This window comes from Arabidopsis thaliana, chromosome 5 (assembly GCF_000001735.4).
Source record: "Arabidopsis thaliana chromosome 5, partial sequence".
In the NCBI taxonomy this organism is placed as follows: Eukaryota; Viridiplantae; Streptophyta; class Magnoliopsida; order Brassicales; family Brassicaceae; genus Arabidopsis; species Arabidopsis thaliana.
The window spans coordinates 16,019,095-16,041,856 of record NC_003076.8 but is presented as its reverse complement, the minus strand read 5'-3'; the positions used below and the strand labels follow the sequence as shown (position 1 = coordinate 16,041,856).

The 22,762-nt window shown below is 34.2% G+C and overlaps 8 protein-coding genes across 9 annotated transcripts; 5 read left to right on the top strand and 3 right to left on the bottom strand.

Annotated features, from left to right (window-relative positions):
- The first annotated feature begins 142 nt into the window (after positions 1-142).
- Positions 143-1,930, top strand: AT5G40080 (Mitochondrial ribosomal protein L27). Its single transcript, NM_123371.4, has 3 exons — positions 143-478; positions 1,249-1,313; positions 1,599-1,930. Exons 1-3 carry the CDS (start codon positions 328-330, stop codon positions 1,665-1,667), a joined length of 285 nt encoding a protein of 94 aa, NP_198824.1. The 5' UTR covers positions 143-327; the 3' UTR covers positions 1,668-1,930.
- Positions 1,931-2,109: 179 nt separating this feature from the next.
- AT5G40070 (MADS-box family protein) lies at positions 2,110-2,678 on the bottom strand (the record flags this gene model as incomplete). The annotated part of the gene is made up of 2 exons (NM_123370.1): positions 2,110-2,271; positions 2,367-2,678. 2 exons carry the CDS (start codon positions 2,676-2,678, stop codon positions 2,110-2,112), a joined length of 474 nt encoding a protein of 157 aa, NP_198823.1.
- Positions 2,679-2,760: 82 nt separating this feature from the next.
- On the bottom strand, positions 2,761-7,416 carry AT5G40060 (Disease resistance protein (NBS-LRR class) family). 2 transcript variants are annotated; one of them, NM_001344314.1, is made up of 7 exons: positions 6,803-7,281; positions 5,610-6,725; positions 5,218-5,526; positions 4,711-5,118; positions 3,638-4,423; positions 3,245-3,506; positions 2,761-3,135 (listed from the first exon to the last, which is right to left on the bottom strand). In NM_001344314.1, the coding sequence occupies exons 2-6, from the start codon at positions 6,609-6,611 to the stop codon at positions 3,504-3,506; spliced, it is 2,508 nt and encodes an 835-aa protein (NP_001331514.1). In that variant the 5' UTR covers positions 6,612-6,725; positions 6,803-7,281; the 3' UTR covers positions 2,761-3,135; positions 3,245-3,503. The 2 variants fall into 2 exon arrangements, with proteins under 2 accessions (NP_001331514.1, NP_198822.3); NM_123369.4 differs by having other exon boundaries at positions 3,245-4,423; positions 6,803-7,416.
- An 889-nt stretch (positions 7,417-8,305) lies between these two features.
- Positions 8,306-9,774, top strand: AT5G40050 (F-box/FBD-like domains containing protein; the record flags this gene model as incomplete). Its single annotated transcript, NM_123368.1, has 3 exons — positions 8,306-8,839; positions 8,925-9,284; positions 9,421-9,774. The coding sequence occupies 3 exons, from the start codon at positions 8,306-8,308 to the stop codon at positions 9,772-9,774; spliced, it is 1,248 nt and encodes a 415-aa protein (NP_198821.1).
- A 1,747-nt stretch (positions 9,775-11,521) lies between these two features.
- AT5G40040 (60S acidic ribosomal protein family) lies at positions 11,522-12,154 on the top strand. The gene has a single exon (NM_123367.3). The coding sequence runs from the start codon at positions 11,600-11,602 to the stop codon at positions 11,942-11,944; it is 345 nt and encodes a 114-aa protein (NP_198820.1). The 5' UTR covers positions 11,522-11,599; the 3' UTR covers positions 11,945-12,154.
- Positions 12,155-13,373: 1,219 nt separating this feature from the next.
- Positions 13,374-15,810, bottom strand: AT5G40030 (Protein kinase superfamily protein). Its single transcript, NM_123366.2, has 2 exons — positions 14,981-15,810; positions 13,374-14,423 (listed from the first exon to the last, which is right to left on the bottom strand). Exons 1-2 carry the CDS (start codon positions 15,628-15,630, stop codon positions 13,574-13,576), a joined length of 1,500 nt encoding a protein of 499 aa, NP_198819.1. The 5' UTR covers positions 15,631-15,810; the 3' UTR covers positions 13,374-13,573.
- A 1,730-nt stretch (positions 15,811-17,540) lies between these two features.
- AT5G40020 (Pathogenesis-related thaumatin superfamily protein) lies at positions 17,541-19,278 on the top strand. Its single transcript, NM_123365.4, has 4 exons — positions 17,541-17,623; positions 17,705-17,932; positions 18,121-18,347; positions 18,707-19,278. The coding sequence occupies exons 1-4, from the start codon at positions 17,563-17,565 to the stop codon at positions 18,959-18,961; spliced, it is 771 nt and encodes a 256-aa protein (NP_198818.1). The 5' UTR covers positions 17,541-17,562; the 3' UTR covers positions 18,962-19,278.
- Positions 19,279-19,940: 662 nt separating this feature from the next.
- Positions 19,941-21,799, top strand: AATP1 (AAA-ATPase 1). Its single transcript, NM_123364.2, has one exon. The coding sequence runs from the start codon at positions 20,095-20,097 to the stop codon at positions 21,637-21,639; it is 1,545 nt and encodes a 514-aa protein (NP_198817.1). The 5' UTR covers positions 19,941-20,094; the 3' UTR covers positions 21,640-21,799.
- Positions 21,800-22,762: the final 963 nt, after the last annotated feature.

The window sequence follows — 22,762 nt, the reverse complement described above, 5'->3', positions numbered from 1 at the left end:
TCATACAAGAAAACATTATGCGTTATGCAATACTTAGAAAATAAACATCTACAACAAACATATAATACGTGCGTAAATCGAAGATAACTAATTTGTAAATATGACCCCTATATTTTCAGTTTCATTTGTTTAGAGTCAGATAGTTTCCTGAAAACAACAATTTTCCGAATTTTACCCCCTATACGACATCGTTTACAGTGTCTTCAACCTACAACCTCACTTGAACAAAAACCCCTAATTTGACCTCTCTGAGATTTGCACTCTTCTATCAGGTCCTTTTTTTTTTTAAGATCAACGACTGATATCAGTCTAATACATTGTTGGAGAATGACGACGATAGGAGGATTGTTAATGGGGATTGGAAGATCATTCAGAAGAAAGAGAGCTTCTTCTCTTGATATCCTCTCCCCAAAACGAGCTCCTAGAGACTTCTACAAGGGCAAAAACTGCAAACCTACTGGTTTCCACACGAGAAAAGGTTCCTAATTTTGAGAATCAGTTCATTTCTATTTAACACTTGTTTTAGTTTAGTTGATAATTGCAATCTTGTGTTATTGGTTGTTTGAACCAAGTGTTAGGAATTTAAGATAGATTCTTTGAGTGGAAAGCTAACAACTTTAACTCAGTTGTGGCAAAACTACTTACAAGGAAAGGTTCACTGAAACTGCAACAATTGGTTTGGTTTTCACTTGTCATGCTGCAATCCATTTTTATCTAACACTTGTTTAGTTAGTTGGTGATTGAATGTTGTTGTTCTTGGTTTTGAATTAGATAATATGCAACCTAAGGCAGAGCTATTATCAGTTTAGTTTTCATGCCTTACGATATCAGATTCTTTTGGTGGCAAAGCTAACTACTTTAACTCAATTGATGATCATCATAGAATTTTTTGATACTTGAGTGTTTTTGAAATTAGATATATGGAATCTAAGGCAAAGTTTAGATACTAGATTGTTATGTAGGAGGAAAGCTAACAACTTTTACTCCATTTTGGCAAAGAACTGATCATCAGTTGCATTTTTGTTACTACATTCATAATTGCCAAAATTGAGTTAAAGAAGTTAGCTTTCCACTCAAATAAATGTGGGAGCTTAACTCGAATTGTACATGTGTAGTATACTGCTTTTGCATTTGTTTCTAGACTTCATTTTGGCAAAAGAACTATCATCATATTGTATATGTATTTTGCAATTGTTTCGAGACTTCATGATATCTTGACCTAAGTTTTGTGACATGGTGTTTTTGCAGGAGGATATGTTGTGCAGCCAGATAAGTTACCGAATTACGTAGTCCCTGATCTCACCGGCTTTAAGGTTTTTCATTTCACCCTCTAAACTCTTATGTTCCTTTTGTCTTTGATACTTCTAGTATGTACCTTGCATCTTAATTGAAACTTGAGAACCAAACATTAGTGAGAAATCTTCTTACAAGTCTTGTTGATAGAATGTCCTTAGGTTCATCCTGATAATTATCTTGGTTTGTTCTTGTTGTAAGGTTTTTGAGTTAGTGACCTGAAATGGGAATGCTTACTTAATTACATTAACCTTTGTTGTGTGATTTAGCTGCTCTGCTGATGTATATCTATTTGTATTTTACAGCTGAAGCCATATGTATCTCAGTGCCCTCTACAAGTCAACACAAACGAGTCAACTGAAGCTTCCAAGTGAAAAATAGTCAATCAGGAGAAATATGTTTTTAAGTCTTCTTCATAAAGCTTTAAGTTAGGACTCTGTTCTTCTATTGTCCGTAATCCTTTTGTGCTATTCTTAAAATGGGAGATTTGATTTGATATTTTCACGAAACGACATGCAAAGTAATTGGTAACATGTTTATGCAGTGGAATATATATTCACTTCATAAATTGGATGTTCACATAGTAATATAGCTTGATACAAGAAAACATTATGCGTTATGCAATACTTAGCAAAATAAACATCAACAACAAACATATTAAAATTCTTACAAGAAGATGAAAAACAGTTTCACACTCTCTTGACATGAGCTTATAGAGAAACATGAGTCGTCGATAAGAAGGTTGGTAGGAGCAGAGTAGTAATCTTGTGTGTTTGAGACAAAAGAATGTTGGAAGTTGTTGTTCATAAACATGTTCTAATCATAACCATAAAGCTCCTGCTTCATCAAGCCAGATTCTTGTAGTAACGCGGAGAAATCCTGATTGAAATTTGATGCAGTCACTGGGATCTGAGAGAGAGTATTATCTCCATGGTTGTACATAAACAACGAGAACTGGCTAGGGTTCAAAGATTGGGTCTGATGATTCAGAGAAGATATTGATGCTAAACTCTGATGATCCGGTTTTGTCTGCTTCTGTTTCTACGACTCAACAAAACGAATCTTTCTCGGACTTTAGAGACATGAGGTTCTAAGGACTGAATTAGTTGTGAAATTTGGTCAGGAGAGTAATGATCAGCGAGTGGATACTTTAAAACATTGTTAAGACTCGTCTTCCTCTTCGGATTCTTCAAACCCTTGTTCTTCTTAAGACTCGTCTTCCTCTTCTTGTTCGGATTCTTCAAACCCTTGTTCTTCTTCTTCTTCTTCTTGTTCTGAACCCATGAAGAGTAACGCTTTTCTTGCGTCTCAAGTCTATTGCTCAAACTTGTAGAAGCGAGTGAATAAGAAGAAGAGGAAGAAGGTAAAGATGATCGCATAGTCATATTCTTGTTGATTTCGAAGACAAACTCTCTGTTTTTTTCACGTTCAAAGTGAAGAGAAAAATATTCCCTATTGTTGAAGAAGTCTTAAATTTGGTGAAAAAGTATGGTGCTTTTCTTTGTACTTAAAAATCAAAAACATTAAAATTATGTGTCTCATCTGTTTCTTGAACAGCTTCTGTCACACCTTTCATTACAAAACACGAGAAAGAACGAGTATATTTGGCGACTTTTGTTCAAAGCATATCTGATCCAACTCAAAGATTGAAACATTTATACATATACTTCTGATTACGTTAGGTAGGTGTGTGTATCTATATTAAGCTTCTGTTAGTCACAAGATTTTCTTCTACAAAGCCTCTGGAGATGAAGTCTTCACAAACCATATGTCAATGCATGAATTCCTCGTGCTTTGGCTGCTAAGCTAAGCAACACATTCTTGAGTTGTTGTTCACAATATCTGTAAAAACAACCCAGTGATCTATATCAAAAGCTGTTTTGATTCATCTTAAGAAAATAGTTATGAGAGATATATGTTTCTGTTCAATTCATGACCAATGCTTAATTACCTTGATTCGCTTCCTGCTTACCACTGTCTCTACATTGCTGTCTCCACACTCTTCACCGTGTTCAGTCTCATGGGCATGTCTTCTATCATTATCCAACTTGCTTTCATCGGCTTCACAGACATGTACAATACTACTTGGACCATTTAGGTGTTTCTGCGGTGAAACCCCCTCAGAGAACCGTATACCACATGCATTTATTTTGCTCACAGAGTCAGTAGTGAGATGAAACGTTATATCCATATGAGCGTAGTTCAGAGGATTACTGTCATTGTTTAGAGCGAAACGACAGTCAAATATAAGCAGATGACTAGCCTTGTGAAAGGCCACTAGACTGTGTGAGTGATCAGCAGAATCAAAATGGTTCTTGAGACTGCCTCTAAACCGACAAGATACCTGGATATCTACTCTACCAGGCATGGACATAGCTTTAACATCAACCAAGGCGCAAGCCCTGAATCCTAAAAAATCCAGAGAGATAGAGGTCGGAACTAGAGGGATGACCAAGGAGTTTCCAGTAGCTCGGTGATTAAAATATGCAGGCACTTCTTCACCTCCCAAGATCAAGCTCTTGAAAACCGGTTCTTGTTGAAGGAGAGCTTCCTGATCCAATTTAAAGCAGTTTATGAATCTAACCACAGATTTCTGGACACATAGGGAAGAGGAGGCCTCAGACACTAGTAACTTTGGCTGGATATTATCTGCTGTCGCCGCCGCCACGGAAATTGTTTTGTTGCACCAGCTAACTTCAGTCAATGTCCCACAGTCTGAAAAGTCAGCCTTGTCAAGATGTTTTAGCTTAAATATATTTAGGGATACATATTTCAACTTGTTGCACTCCAACATAGTTAGGTATGTGAGCCTAACAAAGTTCTCAATCCACGAAGGAACTTCCTCGATCCCTGTTCTGTTTAGACAAAGACATGAGATGGTGCTTGAGATATCAGGAAAACTCCTCAACTTTGAACATCCACTGAGATCAAGGTAATCCAGATATTTGAAGTTAGCACCAGTGGGAAGAGACTCCAGATTCTTGCATCGTCTAATGCTCAACTCCATAAGTTTTTTGAGATTTTGAATACCGCAAGGAAGCTCCACCAAACTTGGGATATCTGAGAGATACAGTGTGTTGAAATTTTTTGCCAAAGGAGGAGACAACATCTTCATGAGGCAAGTAAGCGGCTGAATCAAAAACCACTTAGAAATGTTAAATTCAAATCTCAAATGATTTTACTTCTCCAAATACAGTAATACTTTTGTGGTCAAAAGTTATGTAAGCTCAAAGTATTAAACTTCTTATTAAGAGGGAGAAATACAAAAAAAACTCCAACTATTAGATGTAATTTCTCATCTACAATTGTAGCTTTTTAAGTTTGGGCTAGTCATGCATTATCACTAACATTGCATAGTCAAAAGTTGTAAACTATCTCATTTGTCATTATATAAATGCAAATTGCAAAAGAATATACCTGCACTCCTTCCCATAGTTTCTCACTGTTCATTTGTTGCATGCTAAGATCAAAGAGTTTCTTAAGATGCAAGTTAGAGGGGAACTCTTCAATAGATGTCTTGTCTAGAAAAAGCACTGAGATATTGTTTGAGATATCAGGAAACATCCTCAAACGTGAGCATCCTCTGAGATCTAGGCGGTGAAGAGATTTAAGGTTGATACCAGCTGGAAGAGTCTCCAAATTTGTACATCCTTCCATGTTTAACTTTGTCAGTTTATTGAGATTCTGAATAGAGGAAGAAATCTTCACCAGACTCGAGCAGTACTTAAGATTAAGTGTCTTGAGATTGGTCGCCATAGAAAGATCTGGTATTTCTTTTAGGTTTTTAGATTTCTCCAAATCCATGTCTTTCAAGCATGTAAGCGACTGAACCCACGAAACAAAACAAACAATAGAGCAAAGTTAAAGTCATACACCAAGTGCAAAAAGTAATATGAGATTTGTCACTTTATTTAAAACACTTACCCCAACTCCTTCCCACAACTTCTCAAGCTCGCTCTCTTGCATTTTGAGCTTAACGAGGTTTTCAGGACGAAAGCTAGAAGGTAGACATCTCATTGGGTATTTGTCCCAACATAATAGTTTAAGCTTAGGCGGCAAATAGTCAAAGTTTTCGGGTAAGTGCAATCTGATTTTTTGCCCTGACATCAATGCCTTAGTGTAAATGTTTAGAAAACGAAGATTACGCATCCCTTGAAATGCTTTCTCATGTACATTCAGCTCATGATCAATCTCATCTACATCTAGTGATATACCTAACATCTTTTTTGTACCCTGAGAAACATAAATCATTAACTTCAATACCACATTAATCAAATCAGCTAGTTATATATGTAAAAGAGCATGAAAATACTTACAATATTATCATCAAGTACATCGCATATATCCTCTGTATCCATAAGGAATTCACGTTCTCCAGCCTCATTGGACTGTGCTCGGACGATTTCCCTACCCATTTCTTGTAGCAAACAATGCATCTCCACAATATTTGATCTTACATTAACGAGGGACTTATCCACTAAGTTTTCAAGACCAATATTAAAATTCAAGTCACTATCCGCTAGCAGCAGCCTAATGTCATTGACTTTCTCAAAATTGAAAAGACATGCGATATGACGAAATATAGCTTCATCTTTTTTGTTATCCAACCCATCATAGCCAACTCTTAGAGCCTTCTGTATTTTCCCATCTAGACCTTTTCGAAGCCTCGGTAGCATATCCATCCAATACCTTTTGTTCCTCCCCCGCAAATACGAACCTAGAACGTTAAGACCCAAAGGAAGAATACCTGCATGCCTCACAACTTCAACTGCCAGCTTCTTGAAGCCATCAGGTGGAGTGTTTTGCCTAAAAGCATATCGACATAACATCTCAAGGGCGAGTTCTTTAGATGGGAGACAAACCTGGTATATGTTTTCAATCCCATGGGATATTAGAAGATGCTTATCATTTGTAACCACAATGATTCTACTCCCACTTCCAAACCATTGAATTTGACCCGCCAAGGCGTTAAGCACCACTTGTTGATCTAAATCATCAATAAATAAAAGAACTTTCTGGTGTTTTAGCCTCTCTCCCAAGGCACCTAAATGATCTATCTTTATATTCTGTTTCCCTAAAATTGTAGACAGAAACGTTTCTTGCAAATGCAACTTCATGTTGTAGTCGTCCGGGTTGGCTCTACTATAACTTGCCATACTCTTAGATACAAAGGCTCTGTCAATATACACACTACAATGGAAGTGACGAGAGAGTCGAGCAAATAACGCTCTTGCAATAGTAGTCTTGCCAATTCCAGAAGGACCCCATATCCCAACCATCCTCACTTCCTTGGAATCCAAGCACAACAAAGAACTCATATCTTTTAGATGAACTTCTAAGCCAACAAAGTCATCAAAATCCTTGGATGGAGCTAAATTCAGTTTACACAAAACATCATTTGGATTTCTTCAATCATTTTTGCTTCATTATTCCTATAACCAGAAAGATAAAGATCAATGCAAAAAACAAGTAAGACTAGTCAAACAAAAACAAGGGTTGTGACTCGTACCATTGCGCAGAATGATATCCAAGAATGTTAGCGACATGTGTTAAAGCTACCCTCCAAAGATTTTTCTCATCCTCTGTTTTGTTCAGACAAGTCCTTTCAAAAGCCATTCCAAAATCACCGGTCTGTTTCCTGACATGAGTAGGATCCAAAGCGTAGAAAACAGGTATCACTAGTTGACCCTTGTCTTCTTTGCAAGACACAATCTCCAAAAGCTCGTTCAAACACCAGCTTGAAGAGGCGTAGTTTTTGGAGAAGATCACGATAGCAATCCTTGAATCCTTAATCCCTTGGACAAGCTCTGGAGCTATTGATTGGCTTCTCTCGATCTCATTATCTTTGAAACTCGTGATTAGTTTGCGATCAAGTACCAACTGAAGATGGCTGAGAAATGTTTTGCGGACATCTTCTCCACTGAAGCTTGGGAAGACGTCGTAAACCCAATTGCAAGAAGAGGAAGAAGTAGCCATTACATTACAGTGAAGAACATTGGCCGTTGATCAGTGATGATTATGAGACTCGAATCAGAGAAGAAGCAACTTCGTCAACGGATGCTTTAGAGCCTTTCGTTATTTTGTTTACTTTTCAGTTAGATATCTCAATTTTTAATAAGAAAATAAAATTATAGAACAAAACAATGTTGCCGAGAAACAAAGAAAAAAAAAAAGGAAGCATTTAAAACAAATTTCGTTAACGTATAGCAAAATTCTTTAATCCAACCAAAATAGGCTTACGTTTTCGGTTGTTAGGATTAATATCTGAAATTGTTTTCTTCTTTTCATGAGATATAGGAGAATATAGCATTTATCCTTTCCTTTTTTACAGTCATAACATTTATCCTTCAAATTTTGCATTCAAATTTTTTTTTTTTTGAAAAGTATTGCATTCATTCTTATAATATACTTTTCTCATTATCATGGTTTCCATCTAAAAGTATAGGGACTAAATGTCAAACTTAGCACAAAAATCAATAACAATTTGGTATTTACAATCTTTGTTTAGGTACTAAGGGTCCGATTGATGACTTATAAAGGAATACAAGGAATGAAGAGATATATGATTAAAAAAGAATAAACAGGAAAATAAAAATGATAAAATAGGAATGAAAAGGAATGAGTGTAAATGATAACCAAAACATAGAACAAACAGTAACCAAAATTAAAAAATAAATAAATTATTTTCTAAATTAAATATTAAACGTTATCACGTACGTTTTTTTTTTTCTAATTTTCCATAAATTTAATTTTTAATTAAAAAATGTTTAATCACGTCACGTACTTTTAATTTGTTTTCCTGTTTGTTCCTCTATTTTCTTCTACGATTCCTCCAAAACTAAGGAATGATTAGGAATACTGTGGGGTCCACATGTTACAAATTGGAAAAAAAATTACTGCTGAATGGTGAAAAAAAAAAGAGAAACATGTTGTTCCTACCCATTTCTTTCCTAAAAAGTGGTCCCTGAGAGTTTGAGAACCCTAACTTGTTACCGTCTTCATTTCTTGCCGTATGGAGACGAAAAGAGTATTGTCATCATCTGGTTCCATAGATTCAATCAGCCCTCTTCCAGATGAGTTACTTTCTCATATCTTGTCTTTTCTTCCTACTAAACGAGCTGCTTCTACCTCAATCCTCTCCAAAAGATGGAGGACTCTCTTTCCACTCATGAATCATCTCTGCGCATCTCTCTATTTAGACGACACAGATTTACTCTATCCCGAGAGACAGACGGAAGAAGAATATTATGTAATTCACAATAGCTTCAGAAATTTCGTTGATAAAACACTTTCAGGTTGCAACAACAATTCCTTGAAGAAATTCTCACTAACATATGAAGATGATGATGTTCAACGCATGTGTCTTACCACCGGAATGATGTCAAAGGCTTTGGAACAAGGCGTTTCGGATCTTGAACTTTACATATACATGCCTTTGATGTACGAGCCACCACGTCTTCTTCCTGACACCGTATTCATTAACAACACATTGGTCAAGCTCACTTTAGGAACAGAGCTTTGTCTTGGTAGGTCTCCTTGGGAGAACGTTGATCTTCCCTTGCTTAAGAGTCTCTTCCTCCACACTGTCAAATCATGCTATATGTGATGTGATGATGGATGGTTGCCCTCAGCTTGAAGAATTATACATACATCACATTTACATTGAAGATAGAGATGAAGAATTCAACATTCATACAGCACCTCATTATATAGCCCACAACATAAAGAAACTCACAGTTTGCTACAATAACGATGTTCAGGCTCCTCGCATTTTGTCAATCTACACACCAAATCTTGTTTACCTAGACTACTCTGATTATCTAACTTGTTTATATAATTCGGAGAATCACTTCAATGATCTTTTAGAAGCCCGCCTTGATCTTGCTTTCGCAAGGGCTGGGAGATGGGGTGATGAACACGACACCTGTTTAAAAATCATGAATTCTATCACCAATGTTCAAATCCTTCACCTCTCTTGTTTTACTGTTGAGGTATGTCTCTCTCAATCTAAATTTCTTTCCTTTTTCTTTCTTTCTTTGTCTTGTTTGATGATGCTTTTTTTTGTTGCTTTGATGTGTTGAAGGTGATGTATGCATGCCTTGATCTTGATGAGATTCATTGTTTAAGAACTTGGCCACTCTACATTTTGAGGGTAGTGAGAAAGAATATTGGCAATTGCTTTGCAATATGATTGAAAAATCTCCAAAGCTAGAAACTCTAGTCCTCGAGGGTTTGTACGGTATAAGCGACTGTGAGGTTGGAATTGATGGTGGGAATATGGTGAAGGTGGTTGAGATACAAGAGTATAAAGGAAGACTTGAGGAACTGAACCAAGTCAAATGCTTCTTGAGAGAAATGGAGAATCTTGAAGAGGTGAAAGTGAACACTAGTGATGAGATCGAGAACAAGTTGCAACTCACAAATGATCTTCTTGCTCTTCTTCCTAAACGCTCATCCAAATGCAACATCCATGTCTTGTGATTGGCTGCTAGCTTGATACAATTCCTATTGGATGTTACTTGGTAAGCAAGATTTTTTTCTTTGCCAACAATTTTTAACGATTAAATCAGAGACATGATTGTTTTGCTTGTTTCTAAGTACACTGTGTTATTGCTCTATTGAGTTTCCTCAAATTCCCTTTTGGTTATGATGAGATATTTTTTCTTAATTTAAAGTATAATTTCTATTTTTCAATGGCAAAGCTTGTAATGAACTACAAATTTATCGGCTTGAGAACAAACTTACAATTTTTTTGGCTACGTAGTGATCGTCAAGCTAATGTCTCGGTGTTGAGATACCACTTCTCCTTTTCACGATGATATCAATTTGACTAAATTTAATGGTTTTATGATTTTCGTCAACCAAATCAGTTCATATCATTCAAAATTACTTAGGTAATAATGAAATAAGATAATGATTTAACACCAACCCATTCAAAATTAAGCATATCTTAACGTACCTCCAAACAAAAACTTGACTCAAACACGAAAAATCTAATTCATTGCATTGGACCACTAGTGAGAAACACCAAAGAGCTTCTTCTATCTATACTCTAAAATATAAATAACTAAATTATGTGATCGTACAACTCCATCACTCACTTTGGGCTTTTGTATACTTGGATTTGTGGTGTTATCACTTGTGGTTTAACATTTTGGGCCTTTTTGTCTCATTTAATCTATATATACATTTTTGCAGTCATTTTAACAAATAAATCCTAGAGTTTGACTTATTTACAACCCAATGCCATTAGCATTAATTTTTTTCTAAAATAATTAATTTTACTTTAAATTCTTAATGTAAATTGTCAATCACATTATCAATCAAATTTAATCCAAACAAACTTCACATTAATCCCTTAAAATTATCATAAACATATTTGTTAACAATATTTTAAAACAAAGTTTTTTGTTTAAATAAATAAATCCTATATTTGAACTTATTTACAATGTCATGCTATTGGCATTAATTATTTAGAAATGAAAATATTTAATTAACGATTTAAATCTTCTAAATCTTTACTTTTAGAGTTATTATGTCATTACCTAAAAGGCAAAAAATATATATATTTTAAAATATTATTATTTATATATTTAAACTTTATAAAACATTATTAATATTTAAACTTATAAAAAGTTTAATATATCAAAAAATTTAACATCATTATATAATATATAGTTTAAAAAATCTCAAAAAAAATTCCGTCATATTTTGTGATTCAAAATTTTAAAAATGAACATATATTAACCGATTGGCGAAAAATGTGTGGGTTCAACATCCCGCATCGACTAAAATATTTAGACAATGATTCATAAATAAGATCAACATTAATAAAATAAATGTTTTTTTTTGCAGGATGGGTTTTGCGGGACGGGTTTGGCAGGACGTTACTTAATAACAGTTGTAAACTATAAAATAAAAATATTTTATAGATAGATATAGTTTACAAGTTTTTATATATACTAATTTTAAAAAACAAATTGTCCCCGCGGTACACCGCGGGTTAAAATCTAGTTTAATGCAAAAATGTTATCCAAAGTTAGACCTTCCCATAATTAAATTAAATGAGGGAAATGAGCTAGTTTGTAATTCATGAGACTGCGGGATAATATACATGGGCTAGTTTTTAATTATATAATGAGCCCATTAACAACTTTGGAAAGATTTCGTGTAGCCCACGTGACTTTTTCATTGGTACGTGCAAAAACCCTAATCTCCCCTTAAATACCGAATTTTTTTTCACGAAAACCCTAATCGCAGTCGATTTGCTTCTTTCATTTTTTTCAGAAAAAAAAGAGAGAGAACGATGAAGGTTGTTGCGGCGTACCTCCTTGCTAAACTCAGTGGCAATGAGAATCCATCCGTCGCTGATCTGAAGAAGATCGTCGAATCTGTTGGTGCAGAGATCGACCAAGAGAAGATAGATCTGTTCTTCTCTCTGATCAAAGATCGCGATGTGACTGAGCTTATCGCTGTTGGACGAGAGAAGATGGCGGCTCTATCTTCCGGTGGTGGTGCGGTTGCGGTTGCTTCTGGTGGAGGAGGTGGTGCTGCTCCAGCCGCTGAGCCTGCCTCGGTTGAGTCCAAGAAGAAGGAAGAGGAGAAAGAGGAATCAGAAGATGACGGTGGAATGATGAGTCTCTTCGATTGATCTTGTGATGATGGTTGATTGTTTTGATCTGCATTATTATCTTATCGTGTTTTATGTTTTTTTTCTTAATTAGGGTTTCTGGATTTTTGTGGTTTCCATGGATTATTATTGTCTTTGGTAACTTGAGTTTGGTGCGAATAAATGATTTTTTGTTTCTGATGATCAGGTTCCTCTATATAATTTGTTCTTTTGAACATTTATGCTTTTACAGTGAATGTCATATTCTATAATCGAATTTTCTATTGATGAATATGATATTTTCCATTGATTATTCTTAAGGATTTTGTAGAGTTCATGACTTTATGCGAATAAACTTATTTTGTTTCTGACATTCATGCTTTTTACTATGTAAACTATATATTGCAGCGATTGGCAGATTTTTACATATGATCGAATTTTGTGTTGAAAATAATGACATTTTCCATAGAGATTAGGGATTTTTATATTTGTTTATGAGCGTATAAACATTTTGTCTCTGATGTTCTTCAGTCTAGTCCAGTCCAACTTCTATAACTTTGAACATTTTTTATACTTTTCACTAGAAATTGTATGCAATTAGTGAGTGGCATTTTTATAAGTTAACGAACGAATTTTGTATTGAATATTGACATTTTCCATAGAGATTACTTAGTTTTGACAGTGTTGAAGACTTTAGCTTTATCATAACAAATTCTTTTTTTTTCTTATGTTCCTTAGTCCAATTTATTATCGTTAATATACACTATTGTTTCTGAATTCTAATGTTCTTCAATCCAATTTCTTCCTTTGAATCTTCTTCATTCTTTTGGGTAGTAATCGAATCCGTGATCAAATTTGTATTGAATCATCATTTTCTCAATCGGCCAATCCAGTTTATTCCTTTGAATTATCCATATTCTCTTCTTTTCTTTTTTACGTGAAATCGTATAACTCCTAGTTATAACGAGAATTACTTTTTCCTACAAATCTTTGATCAAATTTGCATCGAATAATTGCATTTTCAGTTGAACTATATGATTCCTCTTTTATACAAGTCTATCTAAAGTGAAAGCTTTTTCTTTCACCATGAGCCACCACCATAGCATAAAGGTGATACAAGTCATTTTCTTTCTCTGTATTGTCTCATTTCAGTGTTCTTTTCAGAAAACTTACATTCTCTGGGATAAAGTTTTTAGCATATTCAGAGAATAACTGTTATAAGAAAAAGTCGAATTTTGTGCGCAAAAAGAATCCCTCATGCAGAAAAGGATTTTGTTTTGTCTTTATAAGAAAGCTTAAAAGCCAAACATGGAAGTAAAAAAGCTAAAAATTTGATGTGGGGACTAACATATAGGTCTATCATCTGCAAGATAAAAGTTTGCATTTTCTTATTTTCACTTTTCTCGATTACACCACAAAAAAAAAATGAATTTTTTTTGTGGTTCTTGCAACAAAAGACTAAAAAGATTTTGTTTTTTTCCTAAATATTTGTGTTCTATGCATCGCTTGAAACTTATAAACATAAATGGATATCAACCAAACCATAACCTAACCGCAAAATGCAAAATTGTTGCTTAATACAGAGGCAAAAAAAAAAAAAAACTTAAACAACCCTAAAAGGGTAAAAAAAATTCATGGAGGAAATGAATTACATATTACTAAACAGTTTCACTAGAAGAACTCAAAATCTAAATAAGGACCTGATGATGAATCTGATTGTTTTGAATGCTTGCCTTGTTGTTGAACTGATGACTTGAGGGTTTCATTTAGTATCGAAAGATCGATCGGTTTCGGTATTTCTGGTGGGGTTGTGCTTCTGATTAGAGCCCAATTGACATTATTGAAGAAAGGATGTTGCTTTATCTCTGTAGCACCTTTCTTGAACCCTAGTCTCTTCTTAGGATCTTTAGTTAGCAAACCTCTAATCAAATCTTTAGCTGCAAAGCTTATAGATCCTTCCGGAAACTTAAGCGGTTGTCCAACAACATTGAAGAGCGTTTCGCGGTTTCCGTTTCCTTTGAATGGCGTTTTCCCGGTTAACAACTCGTAGAGAAATATACCAAAAGTCCACCAATCCACAGAACTTCCATGACCATCTCCTCTTATGATCTCAGGAGCTAAATACTCATGCGTGCCAACGAATGACATAGATCGAGCAGCCGTTGGCTCAGCTATTAGCATTGGGAGTGAATCTGAACCAGCTTTTTCGGTTTTCGCCTTTCGTGGTTTGTTGTTGAGGAACCGAGGCTTGAAGCATGATGGTTGGATACAGGCTACAGGTAATTTGCAGGATGGATCTATGCAAGGAGGTTGAATACAGTACGAAGCTATATGACAAGAAGGTTGTGAAGTTGATTGAATCAATGTAGGACTCACGAAACTCTGCAACGAAAGATCGAAATCCGAAAGCATAATGTGACCATCTTCTCTCACCATTACATTCTCTGGCTTCAAATCTCTGTACACTACACCCATCATATGAAGATACTCTAGCGCAAGAAGTACTTCAGAAGCATAAAACCTGCAATTTTAACAACATAAGAAACAGACAAAACAGAGGATCTATTAGAATGTGAAAATTTTCAATGTCTTCAGATTCTTAAAAGCTGTTCAAAACAATCAAACCAATTTGATTTGCACTCTACACACACTCAAAAACATTACCAAGAAATAGACAACAAGATCAAGGTTTCAATGTCTTTCAGATTCTTAAAGCAACACATAAGAATCAAAGCTATTTGATTTTACTCTCACATATACACAAAAACATTGCCAACAAAAAAGACAAAACAGAGGATCAAGTTTCTACACATAAGAATCAAATCAATGTGATTTCACTCTCAGACAAAACCCAAAACATAACCATGAAAAGACAAAACAGAGGATCAAAACGTTTTCCAGATTCTTAAAGCTACATAGAAGAATCAAAGCACATTGATCTCCCTCAATCACAAACGAAAACCAAAACATTTCCACATGAAAAGACAAAACAGAGGATCCACTAGACAGAACAATCAAAAACATTTCTGTTCAGTTCGATTTCACTTTCAGACAAAACTCAAAAACAAGAAAATTAACCTGGCGGCTAGTTCGGAGAAATGTTTTCCGGGCTGTTTCTGCCGGAGAATATGAAGATCTCCACCGCTACAAAACTCCATCAAAAGGCAAGAAAACTTCTCAGTCTCGAAATGAGAGTAAAGAGTAGGCAAGAAAGGATGATCTAACAAACCCAAAATCTCTCTCTCAGTCTGAGCTCTAACCAATTTCTTCCTACCAATCAACATTCCTTTATCCATCACTTTCATAGCAAAGAAACATCCCATCTCTCTGAGCTCAGCTAAATACACACTCCCAATATCTCCACATCCCAATTTCTTCAACAACCTAAAATGCCCTAAACCCAGATCCTCGTTTTTACTACACTTCACATTCTGAATCGCGTCCCATCTAAGATCGTTTCCTTTATGCGGCTTCGAAGGAGCAAAGACCCTTTTGAAATTAGCCTCGTTTGCATCGAAAGATTGAGTCTTTTCGAGATTAGCTTCACTGCTTACACTGTTACTGCTACAGAAACTTAAGCTGATACTATTGTTAAGCCTAACGTCTTCAGAGCCATTACTGCTAGTTTTGAAGCTTGCGGATCCAGAAACTGGACTAGCATTGGCATTGTTGTAATTGGAAGAAGAACAATCTTGTAAAGATTCAAGATTTGGAGTTTGTTTACTCATAATAACTGAAGAAGAAGAAGATGATCGACAAGTGAGAAAGAAGAAAGATGTTTCCTTTAAAGAATCTATGGGTTTTGTGTTGTGTTGTTGATGGTCAAGGCTCTGTGATGTGACTCGAGGTGGTCAAAGAGAGAGAAAGAGAGGATTTTTGAAGACATTGAGATTGTTGAAGAAAAAAACAAAAATGTGTTTAATTTTTTTTTTTTTTATGAAGGAGAGATTCAAAATTTGAAACAGTGGCTCTGTATGTGGAGGGTAAAATGGAGATTTGATTTAATTGTTAAATAGCAATTAATATTAGTGTTAAACCCAATGAAGTTACTAGTGGATAATACTCGTATCGTGTGTCACGGTGAAGATTTATATGTATAATATAAAGTATCTATTTGTTATAAAATGTTGGAAAATTTCATAATGTTCGAAAATGTTTTAATAACATTAATCCAGTATAAAACACAATTGCCAATACTATTTGGAACCATTATTTGTAAAAATTTCAACATTTGTTGATAGTTTTTTTTTTTTTTTAATAGTAATATCCATGTAGCAATAACATATAGTACTATCTATGATGATTATCTCAATTGAGAAACTAATTTTACATATTTTATACTTTGTTTTCATTTAAACCTATTTTCGAATTTGTTTTGGTAAATGTACGTATCCGCCGGTGTAGTCATTTAGAAAAGATTAGGTTTGATTGGCAACTCCATACAAAATAGCAGTATAATATACCATTATTTAGTTATGTTTGTTTAAATAAAATACCTCAAATCCAAGCTGAAATCAAAAAGCATAATAAAATAGTACTTTGATAAGAAGAGATTTAAACCCATCAAAATAGCTAATCTACAATTATCACTCAACCAACTCCAATAACAACATTATAAATGTTAAATGTGGCTCAAGGCCAATGTCTAGGAGTCTATGACATGAACCGTTCTGAATTTAGAGATTAATGTCTTACATAAAGTCATATATTTAACAGTAATGACTCTCACTCTTCTTATAAGTTAGTAGTTAAAACCGTTCGTTGCATGATTGAAGGTTAATTTACTTCAGGTCCTAATACTTTTTTTCTGAATAATTCAATATAAGAGGATCAATTGTATTACAAACAATCCAAACGGATCAAACACAATAACCATGAGAGACAAAAAAAAAATGTATTACGACCTGAACTAAATTAACCATATTTGAGGTTTCTTGTTCTCCAAAGACAACCTTCAAACTTTAAACTTTGATCATTTTTTTTTTTGCTTTTTGGTCCTTACAAGTATTTATATCTTATAAATACTCTTACTAATTTCTTATTCTATCATATTAGTCCTTCAATTTTTATGTCTCATAAATATAAATTTCTGTTTTCAAATATAAAAGTAAAATAAACACCTTAAAGAGACTCATCTAACTCTCGAAATGCCTTGATTGATCATATATTCGAGCATTACGGAAATACTTAGGTTCAATAATTTGGTAATTTAGTTTTAGATTCAATAAGCTTACATGAACTCCAACACTATTTCCGTTTTGATATGTTTTTTAATTCCTTTTTGAAAAATCTCATATTCCTTAGAATTAGACTTGTCTCTTATATTAACGTTACATATTCTAGTAAATAACTTGGTTGATACGCCCCAACAATAAGAATCCAATTACCCAAAACAATATTCTTGCATTTGTTTTTCATCGTTCCATTGATTTTCGTAAAAGGAACATTTTACTAGTCAAAAGTTCTTTAATACCATCAGAAGCGACATCAGCTCCCTTGTCTTAAAGGATCAAATTTTAACTTACCCATAATCCAGTCTTAAAGCATAATCTAAGATCGAAAACGACATGATTCTTTTAGTAAATCACCTCTCTGGCCACTTATAAATACTCTAACTTATAACATTCAATTTTGAAACGTCAAGTTACAACCAAATTCCAATGAAATTCCAGTCTACCTCCTTGTTACAACTTTTCATAATATCGAGTTGTATAGTATATGGTAATTTTCTTCCTTAATTTTAAATCATTTTGTTGGTCTCAGTTTTGATCTTATCATAACTATAATCGATGCTATAAATAGGCAAAGTAACAAGCCATGAGGTAACGTTTTACGTGCAAAATAAATGTTCATTTCCGATTTGGCCGGCCGTTGCCCCAAACTCCGGCCATCCGGTGCTAGCCTCTGGTGGATTTTATCTGCCATGCGGAGGTATTAAACGCATTGATGCTCCTTTGGGTTGGAGTGGTCGCATTTGGGCTAGAACAGGCTGTGACTTCACTTCAAACTCGAAACAAGCTTGTGAAACAGGTAATTGTAATTCTAATAATACCTTTATTATGCAATATATGGGGTTTCATAGATATTAAAGGTGATGATTCTTTTTTTTTTATCCCAATGTTAATATCTTTATGACTTGAAAGAAGATTAAGATATTGTTTAATACACAAGATTAGTTAGAATCATATAAACTAATTTTGAATTACAACGAAATTTAGGTGATTGTGATGGACATCTGGAGTGTAATGGATTAATCGGAAAACCTCCGGCAACACTTATTCAAATTGCGGTACAAGCCGACAAATCCAAACCTAATTTCTACGATGTAAGCCTCGTGGACGGTTATAATCTTCCCGTCGTAGTGAACTCGAAACCCGTATCATCCAAATGCACCATCTTAGGGTGCCATAAAGATCTCAAAACCACATGTCCTGAAGAACTACAGGTGACATATTTTCTTTTTCAATCATTAGTTTCAAAGTCCGATCAAAATGCTCAAATTTCAAAACTGATTACATTCTGAAAGTAGATGGATAGGTAGTTCGACTCACTACATCAAAATGATGAATAGCTCAAAACCATATATATGACGTAAAGAGAATTGCATCTTCTTCTTCTTTTTTTCTTTTTTCTTTTAATCAAATATCAATTTGGGAAACTACGACTTGCTTTATTATTGGATCCAAACAATGAAACATAGTTAGAGTTATTGAGAGTTGGGGATAAACAGAAACCCGTTATAAGTGTATATTTAATCCTTAGATCTACTTATACTCATTTGAATACAATTTTCTCTTTTAAAAGGTTTTGAACGAAGAGGGACGAGTTGTGGCGTGCAAGAGTGCATGTTTAGCGTTTGATAACGACAGATTTTGTTGCCGGAATGCATATGGAACGCCGGAAAAGTGCAAAAGAAACACGTACTCTATGTTGTTTAAAGAAGCTTGTCCCAACTATTACAGTTATGCCTACGAGACACCTCCTCCTTTGGTCACTTGCTCCGCCAAGGAATATCTTATCACGTTTTGTCCATCAAACTGGGGCCATAGTTCCACGTAAAAATTTTTAAAAATACGATACAAACTATCTATTTTGATATATTTTGATCATTTACAAATGATGTTATATGTATTAAATTTGTTGTAAATTATGAGTTTATTTTCTCATGAACTTATGATTTGTATAGTGGATTCACAAAAAAATTCTTTTATTGGGCCTTATTATAGCCCAGAATACGTGTCAATGATGTGATATGGATCGGCAATCATTGGGGGCTTACCCTCCTTTTTGGTTAAGTAAAAAATCATTATCTCTTGAAACTATTGAAATGCATTTAGAACTATTATTGTGTAGAATGACAAAAAAAGTGATGCCTGTAATTTCATAAAAATATATTGGTAAATATCTATGTAATTTATTGGTAATTAATAATAAATGTTAATGACATAGGATGAACTTATTTACAAACCATTTTTTTCGACTTTGTCGACAAGGATATATAAAGGTTTAAGGCTTAACATTTCTTCTCATCCTCAAATTAACATTTAAAATTGACTTTATCATAAAAAGTAATAATATCTTGTAGAGAAAGATATCTTCATTGAAACTTATGTCCTAACCACAAGATGGATCATGTCTGCAAATTTGTCTTATTACTCTACCTACATAACATATATGTCATGTAGTCTTAGTTCTTAAGATATTTTATTGTTTGTTCTTCTTTCTTAGTTGATAAGGTTTTCTTTTAAAAACTTTTTTTTTCTTAATGAATTACTTTCTTTCTGGTTTTTATCATCAAAAAGTACTCTTTGTTTTGTTTATGATTATTACCAGTTCCAAATTGGTCAGCACACATGTATTATATGTGGAAAATTTGGAATTTGACAAGTTCTTCGTTGTTTACCACTAAAGGTTTATTTATATTTAGTTTAATATTTAGCAGTTCCTAGTTGATTATTGCACATTACCTATGTATTGGGCATTTACTTGGTCAATTTCCAAGAAAATCTTATTATACACTTCTATAAATATATCAAAAGTTGTGGTGTATACACACTACCTTCTTCATTATCATAACTATTTTCTTTCTGAGAAAAACTCAACCCATACATATCTTTTGAAACCTTTCTTGCTTCCTAAGAAATCGGAAACAAAACCCCTTTTTAAATCCACCGAACAGAGCATCCAAAAAAATGGTGAAAATGGGTGAAGTATGGACTAATACGGGCTCTGCTCTCGCAAGTTTAGTGTTTATATACACAATCTTCGAAAGATTCTTCCCTTACCGTCTCAGAGAGCACTTCGAACCATTAGCTCAGAGCCTCATCGGTTTTATCTACCCTTATATTCAGATAACGTTCCATGAATATAGCGGTGAGCGGTTCAAGCGAAGCGATGTCTATGACGCGATCCAGAGCTATCTTAGCAAAGACTCTTCTTCTCGAGCCAAGAAACTAACAGCAAACACAATCAAAGGAAATAAATCTATTATCCTTAGCATGGACGACCACGAAGAGATCACTGATGAGTTTCAAGGGGTCAAAGTTTGGTGGCAATCTAAGAAGCATCAAAGTGAAAGCCGGGCGATCTCCTTTTACCCTAAAGCCGACGAGTCAAGATTCTACATGCTTAAGTTTCATAGACGTGACAGGGAAGTAATCACAAAGAAATATCTTAATCATGTTATTAGTGAAGGCAAGACAATTGAGGTTAAGAACAGAGAAAGGAAGCTTTATTCAAATAATCCTAGCCAGAATTGGTCTGGCTATAAGCAAACGAAGTGGAGCCACGTCACTTTCGAGCATCCTGCTACATTTGATACACTTGCTATGGAATATAAGAAGAAGGAAGAGATCAAGAACGATTTGATCAAGTTTAGTAATAGCAAAGATTACTACAAGAAGATCGGGAAAGCGTGGAAACGAGGGTATCTCTTGTTTGGTCCACCAGGAACCGGAAAATCAACAATGATCGCTGCGATGGCGAATCTCTTGGAGTATGATGTTTATGATCTTGAATTGACAACAGTCAAGGATAACACAGAGCTGAGAAGGTTGTTGATTGAGACTTCAGGGAAATCGATAATTGTTATTGAAGATATCGATTGTTCTCTTGACCTAACTGGTCAGAGAAAGCAGAAGAAGGACGAGGAGGAAGACGAAGATGAGACTAGCCCGATTGAGAAGCAGATGAAGAAAGATCAAGGTGAGAATAAAGGAAGTAAAGTGACATTATCAGGGTTACTGAATTTCATTGATGGGTTATGGTCAGCTTGTGGTGGTGAGAGGATCATTGTGTTCACTACTAATTTCATAGATAAGTTAGATCCGGCTTTGATTCGAAAAGGAAGAATGGATAAGCATATAGAGATGTCCTACTGCGGTTTTGAAGCGTTTAAAGTGTTGGCAAACAATTACTTGGATGCTAAGGAAGAAGATGATAATGAGTTGTTTGATGAGATCAAGAGGTTACTTGAGGTAGAAGAAATAAAGATGACTCCTGCTGATGTGGGAGAGAATCTGTTGAAGAAATCAGAAGTTGAGACTAAGGAGATTTGTTTGAAGCGATTGATTGAAGCGTTGAAGGAGGAGAAAGAGGAAGCGAAGAGGAGGATTGAGGATGAGGAGAAGAAGAAGAAAGAAGAGGAAGAGATTAAGAGGAAGAAGAGAGAGGAGAAGAAGATAAAGAAGGAAGAGAAGGAAGAGAAGGAAGAAAATGAAACAACGATGAAAGATTAACATGTTGATAACTCCATTTGTTTCAAAATATATGATGTTTTGGCTAAAAACACATAAATTTTAGAAAATTTTCTCTGGTCATAAAAAACTAGTATTTTCAAAAAATTACATAAAATACTACAGAATATAAACAGTCATAAAACATCAAATGTATTTAAAGTAGCATAAAAATTTGTAAAACATCATATATTTTAAAATAAAATAAAAACTCTTAAACATCCTATATTATGAAACATATGAGTACTATACAATAAGTAACGATCATACCATTCGAAGTTACAATAGTAGTATCTTTGTTTCCTTATGTAAAAGCTAACTACGGTGATACTCGACATGGTTATGAGGAACTATACTCCTCTTGATGATTATATTTATTCGGCTAGTTGTCATAACATTAGTTAGCAATTCAGTCACATGGTGTTAGGATCATTAATAAAAGGGTGAATTTGCAAAATAGTTACTTTTCCAAACATAATTTAAAAAATAGTTATTTTATTATTTATAATTTACAAAACAAATACTTTTAACTATTTGTTTCATACACTAAAATTCGTACAAAACATTAATGTACCTATCCTCAATTCATTTTATAAACCCTACTTCTTGAGAGAAAACTTAACTTGTTCCTCAAAATAATATGTACCCTTTTGTAATCAAGTTATTAATAAAAAGATATTATTGAATTTGTTTTTTCTTTCAAAAAATTTATTATGTGAATTTTGGATTTAAGAGTTACGTCATCTGAAAAAACTAGTTTCGTGAAAAACGATGAAAGTATGGAAATTTTGTTTTAATAAGACGAAAGTAGGGAATTTTAATTTTAAACTGTGGTTATACATATTATCTATGTAAACAATATTTTTCGAATTTGTTTTTTTTTTAATCTAAAATAAAATCTGATGCTAATAAAATAAAATAAAAAATGTGGTTATAATGTAGCGGATTTTCTTTTCTAATATTTACGTTTTGGCGTTTGCATTTATGGTTTGAGCTTTAACAAGAAAACAAAAATGCAATAGTAAATACAAATAACGGTTATAATAAAGGGAATAAAGACAAATTTTAATGCGATTGATTTGACAGTTTATTAAGGAAAGTATGTCGCTTTCATCTTTGTCTGCAA